This window comes from Erythranthe guttata, chromosome 13 (assembly GCF_056151865.1).
Source record: "Erythranthe guttata isolate IM_541 chromosome 13, IM_541, whole genome shotgun sequence".
NCBI classification, from domain to species: Eukaryota; Viridiplantae; Streptophyta; class Magnoliopsida; order Lamiales; family Phrymaceae; genus Erythranthe; species Erythranthe guttata.
Genome location: NC_142545.1, coordinates 19,055,630 through 19,072,593, shown reverse-complemented (window position 1 = coordinate 19,072,593; position 16,964 = coordinate 19,055,630). Strand labels below are relative to the sequence as shown.

Genomic DNA, 16,964 nt, shown 5'->3' with positions numbered 1-16,964 from the left:
TTTCTCGGTATAATGAAGTACAAACTAAATTATACGCAATGAAATTTTAAAGATCAAGAGTTAGGTATGAATTAATACTGCAAATCGGTAAATAATTAAGAATCTTAAAAATTTACTCTTTGTCTTCGTATTCAGGGATTGCCTGAATTTCCTGTCACGAACATGATCAATATTACATTAAACGACATAGACGTTAATCACGAAAAATAGTCAACATCAAGTTTTTTGTTTTTTTTTGATAAGTTAGTTATTATTTATATTAATCGATACTTCAATTTCATTAATACAAATTAATTATTGTAATTCAAAAATATATATTCCATGAGATCAAAATTTCCACTATTTTAAGATAACAACATAACTAGTAGAACATATATTTTTGGAAAAAAGGGTTTGATTCCAAGATCCAGTTGTAGTTTAAGTAATAATTAGAGATCATTGATGCAACTATTGTGCGGTCATTAACTTGCCATATTTATTTAAGCACACATTGCGCACATGCGGTATTAAATTTAAGATTAATATTTTTGATTCACAGAAAAAATCAAATTTCCAACAACGGATATTTATTCCTTTTTTATGGTAAGTTTATGAATTACATATCTACTGTATTCCAATTTCTATTTTATCTCGAAAATACACCTCTACCCCTCCGCTCGCGATTGCAGGTAATATATGTTTTCCCATTTTCTTTCTCTCTCCATCTCTACGTGCGAGTGAAATTGGTCACGAAATCTAATACAATCAGCAATATGTTGTATTGGTTTATTGAAATTAGTGAAGATTCATCGTTGATTGCGTTGAATTTCAGGGATTTTTTTTTGAATCAAGGTTGTTTCCAGGATTTATAGCGAGAGTCTGGGTGTATAAGTTAGGGTTTTTGAGTTGATAGATCTGAGTGCGAGTCTACTATTCGATCATTACAACTCGGAATTCAACATGTTTTGGCGTATGGCTGGGCTCTCCACTGCATCTCCAGTAAGTGACCATGATTTTCTCTCTTTTTTTTTTCACAAGAATTTTTTATTCAACTTTTGTGCTGTTTATTCGATCCAATTTATTGGCATGTTCTTTTTTGGTTATTGAATTTGACATGACGGAGTGATGTTGAGATGTGGTGAGGGGAAATAAGGTTTTTGTTACTAGAGAAGACAGTGGAGTTTTGCATAATTGTTTTGTCTTGGTTGCCAATGTGATGTGAAGAAGTTGTTGTATTGAGGCATCCTGATTGCAGGGATGTATGATATATTGTGTTCGTAAAATTTAGTATAGCCTACAATTTGTTGACAGCGATGTAACAGTCGTCCAAGACATAGGCGACATAGATTGGTGTAGGCGTCTGGTTGTGGTATTGCTAAAAACCACTCTACTGATATTTTTACTATGTACTTGAATATTTTGGACGGAAAAGGCTAGAGGTTCAAGTTCTTGAAGTTTTTCTAATTTTGAAAATATAGGAAATTTGGAATTTCCAGAGTTATGTCAATATTTTTTTCAGGGTATGTTCTTATGTGTTACTGGATAACTAAGCAGCAAAACATGCTTCTCTGATCTGGTTAAGCATGTGATGTAAGGGTCTAGTACCCAGCTTTAGATTTGGGATGATTAACGGTGCATAAATGGTAATGCACAGTAAATTGTACTTCATTTATTGGTGGAAGGATGCTCTAATTTTTTTGCCAAATATAGACTAGTTTGTCCCTGTTTTCTTTGTTGTCTTTAGAATCTTGTTCTTTATTCGGTGTGGAAATCCTGAATGAAAATGTAACCTGTTGCAATCCTGTTTGTTACAGAATTTTTCGTGATCAATCAATTTTGTTTTTCTCTTCATTCACTCTGTGATACAGATGAAAACTTGATCTGGTGCTGTATGTTTATGATCATGGTAATGACAAGAAACACATTTGACCCCTGTTCTCGTCTACTGGTTCTGAGTTTGCTAGTTGCCAACATGTACAGGTGTATATATATACTATCTGAGGCAAAAAATGAGCTGAAACATAAACGAAGAGATGTTACTTCATACTTGTGCTGTTAACTATCTGAAAAAAAATATTTGTCTGGTGTTGATAACTAGTAATCTGTTTATGAGTGTCTCATATCCTTTAACTGAATTTTGTTGTTCTGGAAAATAGAACGTTAAGAATTCTTTGTTCTCGGTCTTCTAAGTTTTAAGTTCCAAGTCCATACATGTTTATTATGCTGTGGCTTCAATACTTTGTTTGAGTGATAGTTTTTCTTTGTAATTGATATTTTTTTATTTACCTCCAGTATATATATTGATCTTGATTTTTCTTTCTGTTTATTGTTCGGAATTCAATCTGTGTCTGTGAAGTCATGTCATGTCCAGAACATATTTTTCTGTCCCACTTCAGTAATGATATTCATAGCTATATGTGTCGTTGAAGTCTATAATACAAGTGTTTTTTATTGATTATGTAATTCTCAGGTGGAAACCATTTTAGATAAAGAAAATTTCACTCTGGATGAGCTATTAGACGAGGACGAAATAATTCAAGAATGCAAAGCTCTTAATGGCCGTCTTATCAATTTGTAAGATCCTATTTCTTTTACCACAAATTTTTTTTTGATATTTGTTTCACTCTTTATATTCCACTTTTTGTGCAGTTTTTCTGGCAGCGCCTTATAATAATTATTTTGTGCCGTAAGTAGTTTGGAAATAGTTTGTTGTTCATGGATCGACTAAATGTTTTTCATGCTCTTGCGCAAGTTTTTTCTTTTGTCAGAATATTAGAGATCTTTTGATCTTGCAAGAACTGATTATATACAAATATTTATCTAGTTTGCGGGAAAGAGATAACATTAAACAACTGATTCAATACATAATGGAAGAAGCTCCAGAGGATGCCGAGAGACAGAGAACTTTCAAGTAAGTATGTGATAGATGATTCTAGGTGTGCACATCTTGCTAGGCCTCTGTGTACAGAAACCTTTTCAACAAATTGTGATTATGTTTTGAAACTGAAGCTAAGCAAGCTTCCTTCTTCCTCCCCACAGGTTTCCTTTCATTGCTTGTGAGATTTTCACTTGTGAGGTTGATATTATACTCAAAGCTTTAGTAGAGGATGAGGAGGTGTGGAGTTGTTGTAATTTTCTATAATTTGTCTCACATTTTTTATCTTGTCTTTTATTAGTTACCTTGTACTTCTGTTTCGCAGTTGATGGACCTGTTATTCTCTTTTTTGGATTCTGAGCGTCCCCATAGTACTCTATTGGCTGGTTATTTCAGCAAGGTATGGTCATTGATGCATTTGTAAGTATATTTGAAATGGAAAAAAAAAACTGGTTAAAAGAAGAGATTTATGCCTGGATATAATGATTTTTCATTAAGGATGGTGATAGATGACATACATTACTTATGTAGTCACGTTTGCTCATCAGTTGCCTAAATTTTTCATATTTATACACCCTCCTTTTCTGTCCACGTTTCCACATAATGATAGCTTAGACTTCTGATATCTGCACTTTCTACAACTATGAGCCTGTGATTATTAATCAAATTCATCTGAAGCATTATTTGTATCTAAAACTTTCATTTTAAGTAAAGATATTTTTTGGAAGCTCTTTCAAAATATAATTGAGCATTGAAAAAAGGAAAAATAGAAGGAAAAAGGGGAGGGGATAACACGCGCCTCACGGGCGCGTTTCAGTCCTGGGGGAATTTCCCCTCGCCCCTACCCCAACTCTCCCCTATTGACTGCAGACCAATCCATTCCCCCAACAATTTATGTCATAACTGGCTTTTCTTCACCATGTACATGTTTTATTATTTTTTGCTAGGTATTTGATACTCTGATCTTCTATGCTAGGTTGTCGTATGTCTCTTGCTGCGGAAGACAAATCCTCTTATGCACTACATAGGAGTGAGTCCAATTCTATTTAGTAACGAGCTATCTATTTTTAGGGTTCCAGTTGTGAAGTATTGATTTTTTCCGTATGCCATGTTATTACTCTTGATACTTGTTGTGATATTGCCGTTAGAACCCAAGTGTTTAAGATAATGTCGTAACCATGTGCTGAACGAACTAATGTCTCTCTTCTACACTCGTATACTGTTTTGTCTTACCTCTTAATGGATAAATCATAGTTGTAATTTGTAGGTATTCATGTTGAGTAGGAACTTGCAGTTTACTTTATCTATCTATAACATGAAGTAGATGTACATTTCTAATGAACCGTATGTTAATTTTAATTCAGGCATTCCCAAATATATTAATGATTTTCAGTGCCATGATTCTAAAATTTGACCGAGTAGCTGTAGATTCGGCCATTACCTTTTGTTGCCACTTGCAGAAAGCTAGTTCTTAAATTGAATGGTTAAATATTTATCTGACTACCTAGTGTTTAATACGATTTGGCATTTAATAAAAGTGTTCACCCAATTTTTACAGGCTCATCAAGACATCATTAAAAGACTTGTTGACCTAATTGGAATTACTTCTATAATGGAGGTATTTAAGTTCAGCCACCACACCCCTTCATGGTCATTCTTTTACTGTGTATGTTTGTTTGAAAGTTCTAATAGATTTCTTGTAACAGGTTTTAATTCGTCTAATTGGCGCTGATGAACATATATATGCCAACTATGCGGACTCTATACAGTGGTTGGAAGATATGAACGTGCTAGAGATGATTGTTGACAAATATAGTTCATCTGTAAGTTACAGTAAGCATGTATAACCTGGCATAAAGATGCTATTTTGTTTATCGTCAAGCCCTTGGTGTTTCTTTAGGGCTTTCTACCTTTACAGGATTATATATTTTGATACTTAAGAGGGCATGAAGTTTGTTGCAACTTTCATGTATTTGCAAATTTATCCTTCTGTAGAGCAAACTATTCCCTAATCAGACTTTTTTGCAGGGTCCTATGTTTTTACTGAATGTGTATTTTTCTGGTGGTATAATTTGAAAGTCTAATACTCTCTACGGTCTCTTTTATTTTCTGGAAAAAGGGCTAAAGCAATGAAATTCTAGTTTTTGAAGCCCGAGTTCTCCCCCATTCTATATACTCCTAAAAGATCCGACTGGTGTGTGCTTCTATCTTTTCTACTTGCAGGACTCCCCTGAAGTACATGCTAATGCTGCAGAAACTCTTTGTGCCATTACGCGGTATGCCCCACCAGGGCTAGCTTCAAAAATCTCCAGCCCAAGGTTAGGCTACGCTGGTTATTTCTAATTTTTTTCTTCCATCTGGCTACTCACTTCTCCCCTCCTCTTATCTTGTTTAAATGTGGTTGCTTTCACAGTTTTATAGGAAGATTGTTCCGCCATGCTCTGGAGGACTCAAGGCCCAAATCTGTTTTGGTTAATTTGTTATCTGTTTGTATATCCTTGTTAGACCCCAAGAGGTTAACATCGGGGACGTACTACATGTATACGCGTCAAATGACTTATGCATCCGGAAGTTCTGCTAATCCCGAGACCGTTCTAGGCATGCTGGAGAGCCTAGGTAATGACATGGATTTTCAATTTTATTTTATAACTGGACTTCAATTATGCAAGAGAACACTCAAGTATACGTTACTTTGAAGATACTGATAGTTTCGCCAAACTATCGGGAAAATTTTCTGTGATATACTCTTAGTCTAACCATGATTGTGGCATTAGTTGTACTCAAGTCATATCTTTATCACATACTTGCAAGATGACAGTCTACTGGTTTATTTTGCAGGTGATCTGCTCAAGCTTTTGGATTTTTCAACTGAGGACCACGTCCTGCTAACTACGTATGGCAAATTGCAGCCTCCGTTAGGAAAACGTCGGTTGAAGGTACCTCCTTTGTGTTACTGAAGAAGTATTGAGATTTACTGGTTGTTCTGAGATGAAACTTTATACAGAGATCTTCTACTTCAGTAGAATCGTTTTGTGAGAATTTTTTAAGAAATCTACATATCGAACATAAAACTTTTTTGTGCTTCTGCACTTAAATGTTAGGCACTCTACAGATAACTTTGATTTTTAAATTTATCTCGTTTTGAGAAATCCTTCAATGATATGGCAATCAAAATCTGATTGCAAAAAATGATGGACCTTTCAGATTATAGAGTTTATCTCGGTATTGGTTTCAGATTATAGAGTTTATCTCGGTATTGGTGGCTGTTAGTAGCGAAGTTGCAGAAAAGGAATTGATTCGTTTGGGCGCTGTGAAACGTATTTTGGACTTGTTTTTTGAGTAAGTTGTTTTCCCATATCAGTTTTTGATATTAATTTTATTGTGAATAACAAAATTATGAGTATCATCCTTTTAAGGTATCCTTACAATAATCTCTTACATTATCATGTGGAACGCATTATGATATCGTGTATCATCTTTTTTAGGTATCCATACAATAATTTCTTACATTATCATGTGGAACAAATCATAATATCGTGCCTAGAGAGCAAGAATCCTCAATTTGTTGAACATCTTCTTCGTGACTGTAATCTTATTGAGAAGATTCTTGAAGCAGAAAAAGATAGCACGTTGGCTGGTAGTACGAACAAGGTAATTTTTCTTCGATATCTTTTACCGGAACTTGTAGACATTTCTATCATTTTGCTTATTTGCCCGTTCTTTCTTGTTTTTTGAGCTTTTGCAATGTTCGCATTTTCTTTTAATGTGCTAGGATTAATCTCTTGAAATGTATCTTGCAGCCTACGATACCTGCTGAGGGAAGATCACCGCCCAGGGCGGGAAATATTGGTCACCTAACCCGTATTGCTAATAAACTTGTTCAATTGGGGAGTAATAACAGTGAAATACTGACATTTCTGCAGGTTTTTCCAATTTTCATTTTGTTTTTGTTAATACCATCCGTCGTCACTTGGTGTCTAATGTCAGCTCACATATCCCATGAGCCCCGAGAGAAAATCTTTCATGACTATTCTTGCTTATTTTACCACTCAACTCTACTTCAATTCATCACCGATTTATTTCCTTTTGTTTTCTGATATCCCAAGGCACTATCGTGATATTATATCCGGGCACATGCACCAACTTAAGGGCAATCTTGTAATACAATGAAGATCTCTTAATGCATCCATGCTGTTAATTGTCTGGTATGATATATGTTCTAAGAAAGTTCTTAGCTTATCCTTTCATTGGCAGGGGAATAGTGATTGGGTTGATTGGCAGACGAATGTGCTGCTCAAGCGCAATGCTCTGGAGAATGTCTTTCAATGGGCGTGTGGGTGAGTATTATCAAGTTCAGTGTTATATCTGACAACAAGCCGTTCGGTGTTATTCACGTGGTTATAAAAAAGCCTGCTTATTGTGTTTGTTCCTCGGTATTAAAGTTTGAAGAAATTGAGATTTATTAGCAATTACGTTGTGTGCTTACCCCTCATTCATTCTAATTATGTTTAAGATGGTGGGGGTGTCCTTCAGCTTGACTTCTGCTGCTACTGTGTTTCAATTGTATATAGTGTATTCGACTAGATATGACTTTTACTTTGAAACTCTTAGTATGGATGTAATTTTCTATTGATTATGCAGGAGGCCCACCGCACTACAAGACCGAACGCGAGATAGCGACGATGACGATTACCAAGATAGAGATTATGATGTTGCAGCATTGGCAAATAACTTGAGCCAGGCCTTCCGATATGGAATATACAGTAACGATGATACCGAGGAGGTTTGTGTTTTGTGATTTCTTTATTATGTTCTATTTTTGTGCCACATGAAGATTAGGAGTTGAGAGGTTTGTAAGATAATGTGTAGCCTGTGGATTGTACTATGTAGTGTGCGTTTCAACAACGTTATTTGTTTGCTTCTGCAGGCGCATGGTTCTCTTGAACGTGATGATGAGGTATGCATATGATAACTCAGTCATTCTTAAATTATTGATCCTCTTCCTAGTTTTTGACAATGTGAAACAACTATATGCATTTCACTAAGTTCCTACAATATATTTCTCAGGACGTGTACTTTGATGATGAATCTGCTGAAGTTGTTATTTCTTCCCTACGGTTGGGGGATGACCAGGAAAGGTAAGTAGAGAGATTTGTTTATCTTCTATACCTCTTTGAAAATGAAGAATTAATTTGCTATTATGGCCTTGAAGAGTTGGTTGGAAGCATATTGCTCGAGACATTTCAAGTTTAATTTGCCAAATATTATCATGAGGGAGCCGATCTTTAATATCAATCCTTTATCATCTGTTCGGTGCCTGCATTCATACCTGTGATTTTTTTTTTTTATCATGTCTACAGTGGGTCTCTTTTTACAAACTCCAATTGGTTTGCATTTGAGGAAGAGAGAACAGCTAATGAGCATGCATCTGGTCCAATTGCTTCTTCATCCCCTCAGACTAAGGAGCATGAGGTCATTGTCGAGGAAGATGAGAAAAATTCCTCGGACACTGCCACGTCTGTACCTCCCGAACAGAACCCAACTTTAGATGACAATAATAACGTCCCAAGCAAATTGTCCGAAGGCCTCAGAGAAACCGAAACCAGTAGTGGGACCGACAAACCACCTGAGTGGGTTGAATGGAGGGAAGATTCCGATTCTGTTGAATTTCCTCCTACCTCGATTTCTGCTAACACGTCTGATGCATCTCAACATCCACCACCTTTACCAAATGGCGAGGTGGACTTAGTAGGTCAACCTGTCATTGGACCAGATATAACGGTTGTTTCTGCTGATGAGCCTGCAGATGATTGCAAGACTGACAGTGGAGGTTCCCCCGATTCTAAAGAGATCGACTCTGCTATTGCTCCTTCACAGTCCAAGGAAGTGGGTGATGAAGACCGAAGCATTGGGAAAGTGGACTTGCATGCTGAGGCAGAAGACTCTTCCGAAAATGCAGAATGTGAAAAGAACAATTAATTTGTGGGAATTGGGTGTAAATTCTTATGGTTAAGTTATGTCGAGATGAAAAATAGCATTTGTCCAAATCCCGTGCCAAGACTCACTCTGGTAATACTGCTGCTCATGACAGGTATAAAATATGCCCTTCATTATTGGGTTTACATATCGAGGTAAGCTGGTGAATCATTCATTTCCTCTCTATACAAAAAAATGTGCTATCAGCTCAATTGGAAGCCGTTTAGCTACTGAATATGTGTGAAGATGTCCCCCCCCCAACCCCCTCACCCCCCCCCCCCCCCCCCCCCCCCCAACTGTTTTAGATTTTTGTACCACCTAGGTAAAACATGACTTGCTGTTCAAATCTTCAATGTATGTTCGCAGTTGTTTTTTTTTTTTAAAATTGTTTTCTTGTCTACTTTCTCTTGTCCAATTGACGTCAAAAGATCTCTTAGGATGCGTGTTCATTGCTTTCCTAAGTTGTTTGGTAGCAAATACAGAAAGGGGGTTGGTTTATGACATGAAGTGATGACTTATGGCTGCTTCTTATTCCATTTAGATTTACTGTGCTTTGCTGTATGATTCCTATTTATTTGAAACTTGTGACGTGGAAAAAGTGGGAATATGTAACATTTTAAGTATGCATTGTATGGTGATTTACTGGTGTGTGGAACTAATATTCTTGCCATCTTAAAAGGTAGTGGGTTTAGGATATGCATTAAAGGAAATGATTTGTTCCAGTTTACATTTCAATCTGTTGAAGTACTTATTTGTTCAGCCCTGACATAGGCCTATCCCAACGTTTCAATGGACCCAATCCAGCATAGCGTTTTAATTGGCCCAGTCCAACCCAGTTTTTTCATGGGCCCAACGCCGCGTTTTTAATGGCCCTACCTCAGCCTTTTCATAGGCCATGCTTGGCGTTTTAATTCCTTAGGACCAACAGCGCTTTATATCACAGCCGTTTCATGGGCCCAGCATGGCGCATTTTTCTTTGGGCCCAGTATACCTTTTTTATGGGCCTGGCACAGCAATGTTTTTCGATGGCCCAGTCAAACAATTTTACGGCCCAACACAGCGTTTTCATGGGGTGCCGTCTTAATAGGCCTACTCTCGATTTTTTATGGGCCTAGTACAGCGTATGATTAGGCCCACTCGAGCTTTTCATGGGCCGAGTGCAACTTTTTAACGGCCCAATACAACTTTTCATCTATCCAGGCTTGGTTTTTCATGCGCAAGGCCCAGCTTTGCGTTTTTACGGCCCAGTCCAGGTGGAAATTTTTTTATATTAAAACAAAAAATGCATTATTACTAATATATAACCCCTGTTTCATAAACATCACCCAAATACATAAACATTGCCTAAAATTTCCAGATAAAATAGAATGATAGTCCTGTTAAATAGGCTAACTATTTGAGATTCAAGGTAAACATAATTTAACCCAATACTGTTTGCCGCATCGGTTTTTCCTTAACAGGAACTTAGATGATCATGGCTTAGCCACCCACCCATTACCTAACTCACTAGTAGGATACAAACAGTCTGTATTAAATACTGTATCCACAAACACAAAACAAATTACTTGTCCTGTTAAGATGAAATCTGCTCATGATTCTGAGAAGCTCAACCAATGTCCATTAAATTACTCCAAGGCGAGGAAGTTGAGACGATAACAAACTTTTTACTTACACAGGTTCATCAGAAGAATCGGCCTCAAGGCTGCTACGCCTCTTCTTCTTTCCTTCCCCATGTCTAGACCTTCTTGGAGCTTCATCCTCACTTTCACTTTCATCGTTATTTCCATGAATAATAATATTTCCACCACTATGACGATTCTGCCCTACATCGCCTGCTGCCTCTTTAACCTTACCTTGTTGTTCATCCGAGCCATCATTCCTATAGCTATTAGTTGGTCCTTTCTGATCTCTCTTCGCTCTATTCTGATTTTGCTGACCTGGCTGCGGCGGTGGTGGTGGATAAAAAGGAGCCCTACCGGGACCCACAAAAGGGGCCCGCCCTGGGCCCATCATCATCCCAAATCGACCAGAAGGACGACCAGGGAACATCATCCCAGGGGCAGGACCCACAAAATCACCGGGAAATCTAGGACCGTACGCTGGTCCGTAGCCGCGGGGAATCATTGCAAAAGGATCGTGCATGGGGAAACCGTCAGGAGTCATATGTCCGTAAGAAAATCCATCGGCCCCCATCAAGTTGGGGGGGAAGCCTCGGGGGCCGGGGAAAGTGTGGGGTCCACGTGCAAGAGGCATTTGAGGAGGCCACATCATTCCCATTCCTCTGCCCCTTCCCCTTGCTTGAGCTCCAAAAACGTGTCCTGGGTTTTCATCCTCTTCTTCACTTTCTTCTTCTTCTTCCTCTTCCTCTTCATTATCTTCAAACGGTGCAATATCTGGATTTTCATTCTCATTCTCGAGGTTTACTCCCTTTGCCTTCTCCTCTTCTCGCTTTGCTTCTGCTGCCAGTGCGACGGCCTAAGGAAGAGATTAATAATTGCAATTTCAATCATCTGATGCCCATTCGAACAATAATACAGCATAATGTACCGTATCAGAGCTACATAATTGTAATGGTTCTGTTGATTTCTCACGATACATGCAGTTTAGAACTGAATCAGAACAATGCTAGCATCTAAGACATTGCCCTATAGATAAGTAACAGATGGAACCTATCTGTGGCAAAGGAGTATCAACTTATAATGGAGTATCAAATTAAACCGAGATGTTTAAGCTTCGGCTACAATCTCGGAGATACAATTTAACAATAAAATAACCTCAAAACAATTTCAAGAAGTACAATTACCATAAGATCACTGTCTGGTTCAAGGTACAGCAAGGACGCCAACTGCTCACCAATAGAAGGCTCGAGTTCCTGACAGTCCCTACTTATCTGTAACAAAATGACCAAATCAATATGAAAACAGTCCCGTCTTCTGTTTAAAACAGACAGGAAATGAAACGAGGACAATATTTTCAACATCTAAAACATATATAACATGTTCTTCCTAAACAATTGCATGTTGATCGAGTCAACTTTATTTGATATTTTTATTATATGTTAGAGAGTTAATTAATAGTTGGCTCAAGGTTTCAGAGTTAATTATATTGCACGGATCGGACCCTCCCATGAAATCAAATATCTATCCCTTCTTAGGTCTCAAATCATGAACTCCACACACTGAAAAACGTGTTGATTTTAAATAACGACATAAGATTTTGTGATTGAGGCCCGACATTTCAAATACGGACATCCATAATTTGTGAGTACTCGAATAATTGAATGAGCATCGTCATGTGCGATAGCACGTGATCCGAGTCATTTTTTTCGTTTTTATTAATCACTTTGCACTAGTGTATGGCTGGATTACAGCTTTATTGGAAAAAAATAGGAAGACTGTTTATAACTCCAACAAGCTTGCCTTCAAAGTTTTTCAACTGATAATACATACCAATAAAGATATATAGAACTTAACAAGCTGAAATACAAATTGGTAATGTGGAACAAGTGATGTTCAAGTAAATACCTTTACTGGTAAGTTCTCATTGAATGGGTTTCTCAAATGCCGTGTTTTGTTGAAGGATAATTCACCAAGCTGCAGGTACATATCATGGATAGTTATTTTCAGAATTTATCTACGACATATAACAATAAATAATTAGCCCGAAAAAACCAAACAAAAGGTGAAACTCCAAAGCACACGATTGTTGAATTTAGGCAACAGTCAGAAGTAGTCCCAATTATACTACCACAGAAATCCTCATTTATATTATCGTGTTACATTTTTATACTAAGGAGTAAACTAGTTGCTACATGATGAAGCAGACAGAAATAATTGGGGATATCGAGCATCAATAATATGTCGTTTCCTATGATCATAGCATGCATACTATCGTCGTTGTCCTTCTAGATCATCAGCTTCCTAAATTCCATAATTCTCAAAACCATGAAAGTTTTTTCTTACATGTATCGTGAAAGCCCAAGGATGTATTAGAGAAAAATAGGTCATTCGAAGGCCTATAGTGAGGAAGTAAGCATATGATGACTTCGAAATTCAAAATATCAAAAAGAAAATATGATTGTTAAACCAATGCCAGTGCAAACAGGTTATACTGCGTTGTACTCTAGTAACCTTTATATCTAAAGCTACTTGATTATCAGACCAGACCAATGCTATGACTCAGACTCTGGTACTACAGAAAATATTCCAAATATCCCTGAATCAAATGACACAATCTTCAAAAGTAACTGATAAGAATTAAATCTTTAATAAGTTCGGCGAGTGGTGTGGACCTTCAACCATTTGACAGAGAAATTTTGTCCATAATGAGCAGTTCCATGAGCATTCTTCCAGTTTCCTCCACTAATAGAACCGCCAATTCTGGATGTCATCTTTGCACATCCCTATAAAACCACAAATAGATCTATATAAATAGATAGTTATTGCTCAATACTGGAATGTAAGTTTCATGTTCTTTTTTATATTGAAATGAAAAACCCACCTGGAAATGTCGAGTCTTGTTAACTGAAAAGATTAAAATGATATTATCAACAGATTCAAAAGCTTCATTAAGTTTTGCCTCATTGCTTCTCTGAGTTGCCCATACTCCTTGTTGTACAGACAGCTCCAGATTCTCGTTGTTGCAACTTTTGACCACAAAGTACCTAAAAGAACCATATGGACATGGACTAGGGTTATAAGTGAAATCGCAATTATAAGTGAAATTGCACCAACATAATATGTCCAACAAGACTTTTAAGAAAATAGCCTAATAAATGCTCTACAACACATGCACGTACACACCTGAGATCGAACCCAGAAACACCTACCACAAGAATGAGAGTGGTACCATAGCCATAAAAAACCTTCAAAGAATGTCTTACTTTATTGATCTACAGTAGATTTGGAAACTAACTCAGCTTGATCTGAATCTAGTTCCCTCACAATTCAACAAGGCCACAATAAATTATGAGGAAGAATGGCATATGTGGTTCAATAATGTAGCAAGAGAAACAAGAGAAAAAAAATAGAGAAACCCCACTTTCGGCTGAAGATAAGTTTTCTGCAGACATTATTAGCTACTGACTTGAAATCTGACGGTTATCAAGTATTCATACATAACCTACTTCGAACCATGTAATGAACTTTAAATTTGACCATAAAATCAGGAAAAAGAAAAGGCTAATCCGAAGGTATTACATATAGTGAGATTCATAAACAATTTAAGAAAAGCAAACCTGTCAGGCACAAGGCCCTGATAAGCCATCAAGATACACACTGGGATGAAAATCTCTCTACACTAACGGAGCACTTTAATCGACTTTCAAGAACTATATAGCACCCAAGACAGGCTGCTTATTATGTTTTCCTTCCATTTGAGGAGTATGTTTAGAATGTATTGATTTTTCTCTACAGCATACAAATTTCAGAACAAGGAACACTGCTGCTATCTAAAGTATTGAAGAGAACTTTTCACCTAGAAAAGTATTAGTGTTTCAACAAAACGGAGAGATAGATAGTAAATGACCAAATTTATCTAAGATAGAAATCTTGATATAAAAAAGATATACCTTGTTTAAAAGCACTTCTTTTCTATACTACCAGATTGATATCCAATAACACGATGAGCTTCAGTGCAATATGAAGCCCACGAATATAATCAAGGAAAGACAAACCATGATTGAATTTATTAATCAGAAGTGTTCCAAGTCTAAAGAACATGCATATTGCTCTGATCAATTATTCCTACATATTCATAGGTCAGCCAAAGAACAAAGGATATTAGCAAAGACATTTAAATACACCATCCTGAGAGCACTAATAATAAAGAATAAACATATAAAAACAGTTAATTACAGCTGAAGTGGGAGAAAATCTCTCAAAAACTTCGACGTATAAATACATGACATGTTGTCTTGGCGACCTAATTAAAGACCTTGTTCTGAACACACCTAGATGTTCCTTGGGGCAAGGGTGTAGCAGTCCTACTAGCTTGATTTTGCTGGCTATTGGAAGGATTCAGTGTTTGACCTTGGCTGCCCTGCTGCTGAAGTTGTGGTTGTTGGAGCACATTAGCAGCCTCTGTTATTCTACTTTTTCCTATTTGATTTGTGCCATTAGTTCCTTGTGAGAACTGCGACTTTTCTGCCTGCTGGGAAAAATTTGAATTACGGTTTTGAAATCTGTTAGAGTTTCCATGGTTGTATGAAGTCAACTGCTGAATCCTCTGAAGAACTTCTTCCACGGGAGGCGGAGGTCCAGGCAGCTTTGCATGCCTGTATCTACAGTCGGTGCCATTTGGACAAAATCCCAGTTTATACCTGTAACATATATATCATAAAAAAAAATCAGAAAAGATCTCACAGTTAAGACCATGAAAATGAAGAAACAATGAGAGAAACGCCAATAAGATCATCCTTAGGCCATATTATATGTGTATAAACTCAATCAGAATTTCATAATTCGGAAAATATCAGTTCAAAGACGTATACAATAAGAAATCACCCGCTTATGTTGTCCGTTTTGCTCAGCAAGAGCAACAACGGGAGAGATAAAGACATATTCATTGATCTATCTATTTACTTTTTCAAAACCCTAACATCATATTGCAAGAGGGAAATTACTAATAAAACTGGAACACGAAACGCCAACATATACATACATACATATGGCACTCCTTTATATCATCATTCGTGTGTTTGTACACGCAATCCTGCTCGCGGCATTCACCATATTGGCGGAAGAATCGGCAAACCGGCATCCGCGACTTGTCGTACTGATGAAGGAACCCACAGGCCTCCCCTTTCATGCACAGTGATCGCAGCCAGTGTCGGCACACAGTCTGCCGGAAACTCCGCCTTCCCCCACCACCCATCCCCTCCGCCGCCTGAGTCGCCGGCACGGAGGCTGCAGAATGGTTGTTGCCATTCGCCGCCGCGGCTGATGCGATGTTCGCATCCGCCGAGGATTGGATTACGGGTACCGATGCAGTCGGATGAATCGGGCCCGCATCCAGCCCGCCCTCGAAATCAAAGTTTAAACCACCTTCTCCGTCATCCATATGTACAATAATTTAAAAAAAATTGAAAAAAATAAACTACCGGTGTGTGTGAGTGTGTGTACGGGCGGACAGGCGGTTACGATGGGGTTTCGGAGTTGCAGAGCGACAATTTTCAGGTTTACCGGAAGTTGCAATTAATGGGGAAGAAGGGGGAAAACTGAGAGAAACGCAGACGACAAATTTACGAGGGTTGTGTAGTTCAGGGATGTTACCTTATGCATTGATGATTGTACTTCTGTGTCGAATCAAATCACATTTGGGCCACGCCCTTTTATCGTGTACAAGTATTGATATATGTGGTACAACATTCAATGCATCACTTGGTTTGTAGGCTTTGCTATGTAAACTCTTTTCTAATACATTATTAGTTCGGCCCATTTCCTGTAGATTATGATATCATGTCTAATAAACCCCAAACCTTGTGCACTATGATTTAATTTTTACTTATGAAATTACTATAAAATCCTCATTTGCTTTTTCCTTTTCTTTTTTTTAAGCCAAGAAAGTAAGCTTCATTAATATTTATTGCAAGTATATGTATACCACAAAATCCTCATTTGCCAAAATTACAATTATACCCTTTATAAAATATAATCATAAGTTCCTCTGAATTATGTAACCAATCAACCTTCTTAATCATTTTACCACATACCAAAAGAGGCCTTATATAAATATTATTGAAGGCATCAAAATTTGGGTGTTTAAGACATTATATATAAAAATAGAGTTGGTGTCATGTCATAATTGTATCAATAATGGTTATATTTATCTTAACTAATCCAGCAAAGCTTGCACTTAATTCCAACATGCTTTCAATCAATTCATATTGATATAAGCAAAATTTAATTCAAATAGAGCTCCCCCCTCTCTCTCTACCCACAAGTCAACCATTCATAATTGGGGCATAAATGTCTAGCAAATGATGACTGGAACAAGTAAATCCGTGTCAATCGATTCAAATTCGAATTCCATTGTTAACGATCTTTAAGTGGAGATTGTTACACACGGTTAGCCTGGTTTACGTCTTTTGTGTAATATGCAAACTATCAAACGATAGTGTAAGTTTACTCAGTGC

General features: G+C 37.3%; 2 protein-coding genes across 3 annotated transcripts; one reads left to right on the top strand and one right to left on the bottom strand.

Moving 5' to 3' along the window:
- The first annotated feature begins 505 nt into the window (after positions 1-505).
- LOC105948824 (uncharacterized) lies at positions 506-9,215 on the top strand. The gene is made up of 20 exons (XM_012972060.2): positions 506-668; positions 812-978; positions 2,450-2,553; positions 2,804-2,890; positions 3,019-3,094; positions 3,180-3,254; positions 3,831-3,884; positions 4,413-4,472; positions 4,561-4,677; positions 5,078-5,172; positions 5,268-5,470; positions 5,693-5,790; positions 6,090-6,193; positions 6,340-6,505; positions 6,655-6,777; positions 7,109-7,191; positions 7,496-7,637; positions 7,782-7,811; positions 7,922-7,992; positions 8,215-9,215. Exons 2-20 carry the CDS (start codon positions 940-942, stop codon positions 8,831-8,833), a joined length of 2,346 nt encoding a protein of 781 aa, XP_012827514.2. The 5' UTR covers positions 506-668; positions 812-939; the 3' UTR covers positions 8,834-9,215.
- A 948-nt stretch (positions 9,216-10,163) lies between these two features.
- LOC105948854 (30-kDa cleavage and polyadenylation specificity factor 30) lies at positions 10,164-16,272 on the bottom strand. 2 transcript variants are annotated; one of them, XM_012972100.2, is made up of 7 exons: positions 15,495-16,272; positions 14,781-15,149; positions 13,331-13,493; positions 13,122-13,232; positions 12,355-12,423; positions 11,634-11,720; positions 10,164-11,305 (listed from the first exon to the last, which is right to left on the bottom strand). In XM_012972100.2, the coding sequence occupies exons 1-7, from the start codon at positions 15,887-15,889 to the stop codon at positions 10,499-10,501; spliced, it is 2,001 nt and encodes a 666-aa protein (XP_012827554.2). In that variant the 5' UTR covers positions 15,890-16,272; the 3' UTR covers positions 10,164-10,498. The 2 variants fall into 2 exon arrangements, with proteins under 2 accessions (XP_012827554.2, XP_012827555.2); XM_012972101.2 differs by having other exon boundaries at positions 15,491-16,152.
- Between the last annotated feature and the right edge of the window lie 692 nt (positions 16,273-16,964).

What these genes read in the sequence shown, in the direction of transcription:
- LOC105948824 (XM_012972060.2), top strand. Translation starts at nt 940, where the DNA reads ATGTTTTGGCGTATGGCTGGGCTCTCCACTGCATCTCCA. An exon ending in CTTTAGTAGAGGATGAGGAG is followed by an intron (nt 3,095 to 3,179) that starts GTGTGGAGTTGT and finishes TCTGTTTCGCAG; the next exon opens with TTGATGGACCTGTTATTCTC. An exon ending in GTAACGATGATACCGAGGAG is followed by an intron (nt 7,638 to 7,781) that starts GTTTGTGTTTTG and finishes TTGCTTCTGCAG; the next exon opens with GCGCATGGTTCTCTTGAACG.
- LOC105948854 (XM_012972100.2), bottom strand. Translation starts at nt 15,889, where the DNA reads ATGGATGACGGAGAAGGTGGTTTAAACTTTGATTTCGAGGGCGGGCTG. An exon ending in ACAAGACTCGACATTTCCAG is followed by an intron (nt 13,233 to 13,330) that starts GTGGGTTTTTCA and finishes GTGGTTTTATAG; the next exon opens with GGATGTGCAAAGATGACATC. An exon ending in ATGAGAACTTACCAGTAAAG is followed by an intron (nt 11,721 to 12,354) that starts GTATTTACTTGA and finishes ATTTTGTTACAG; the next exon opens with ATAAGTAGGGACTGTCAGGA.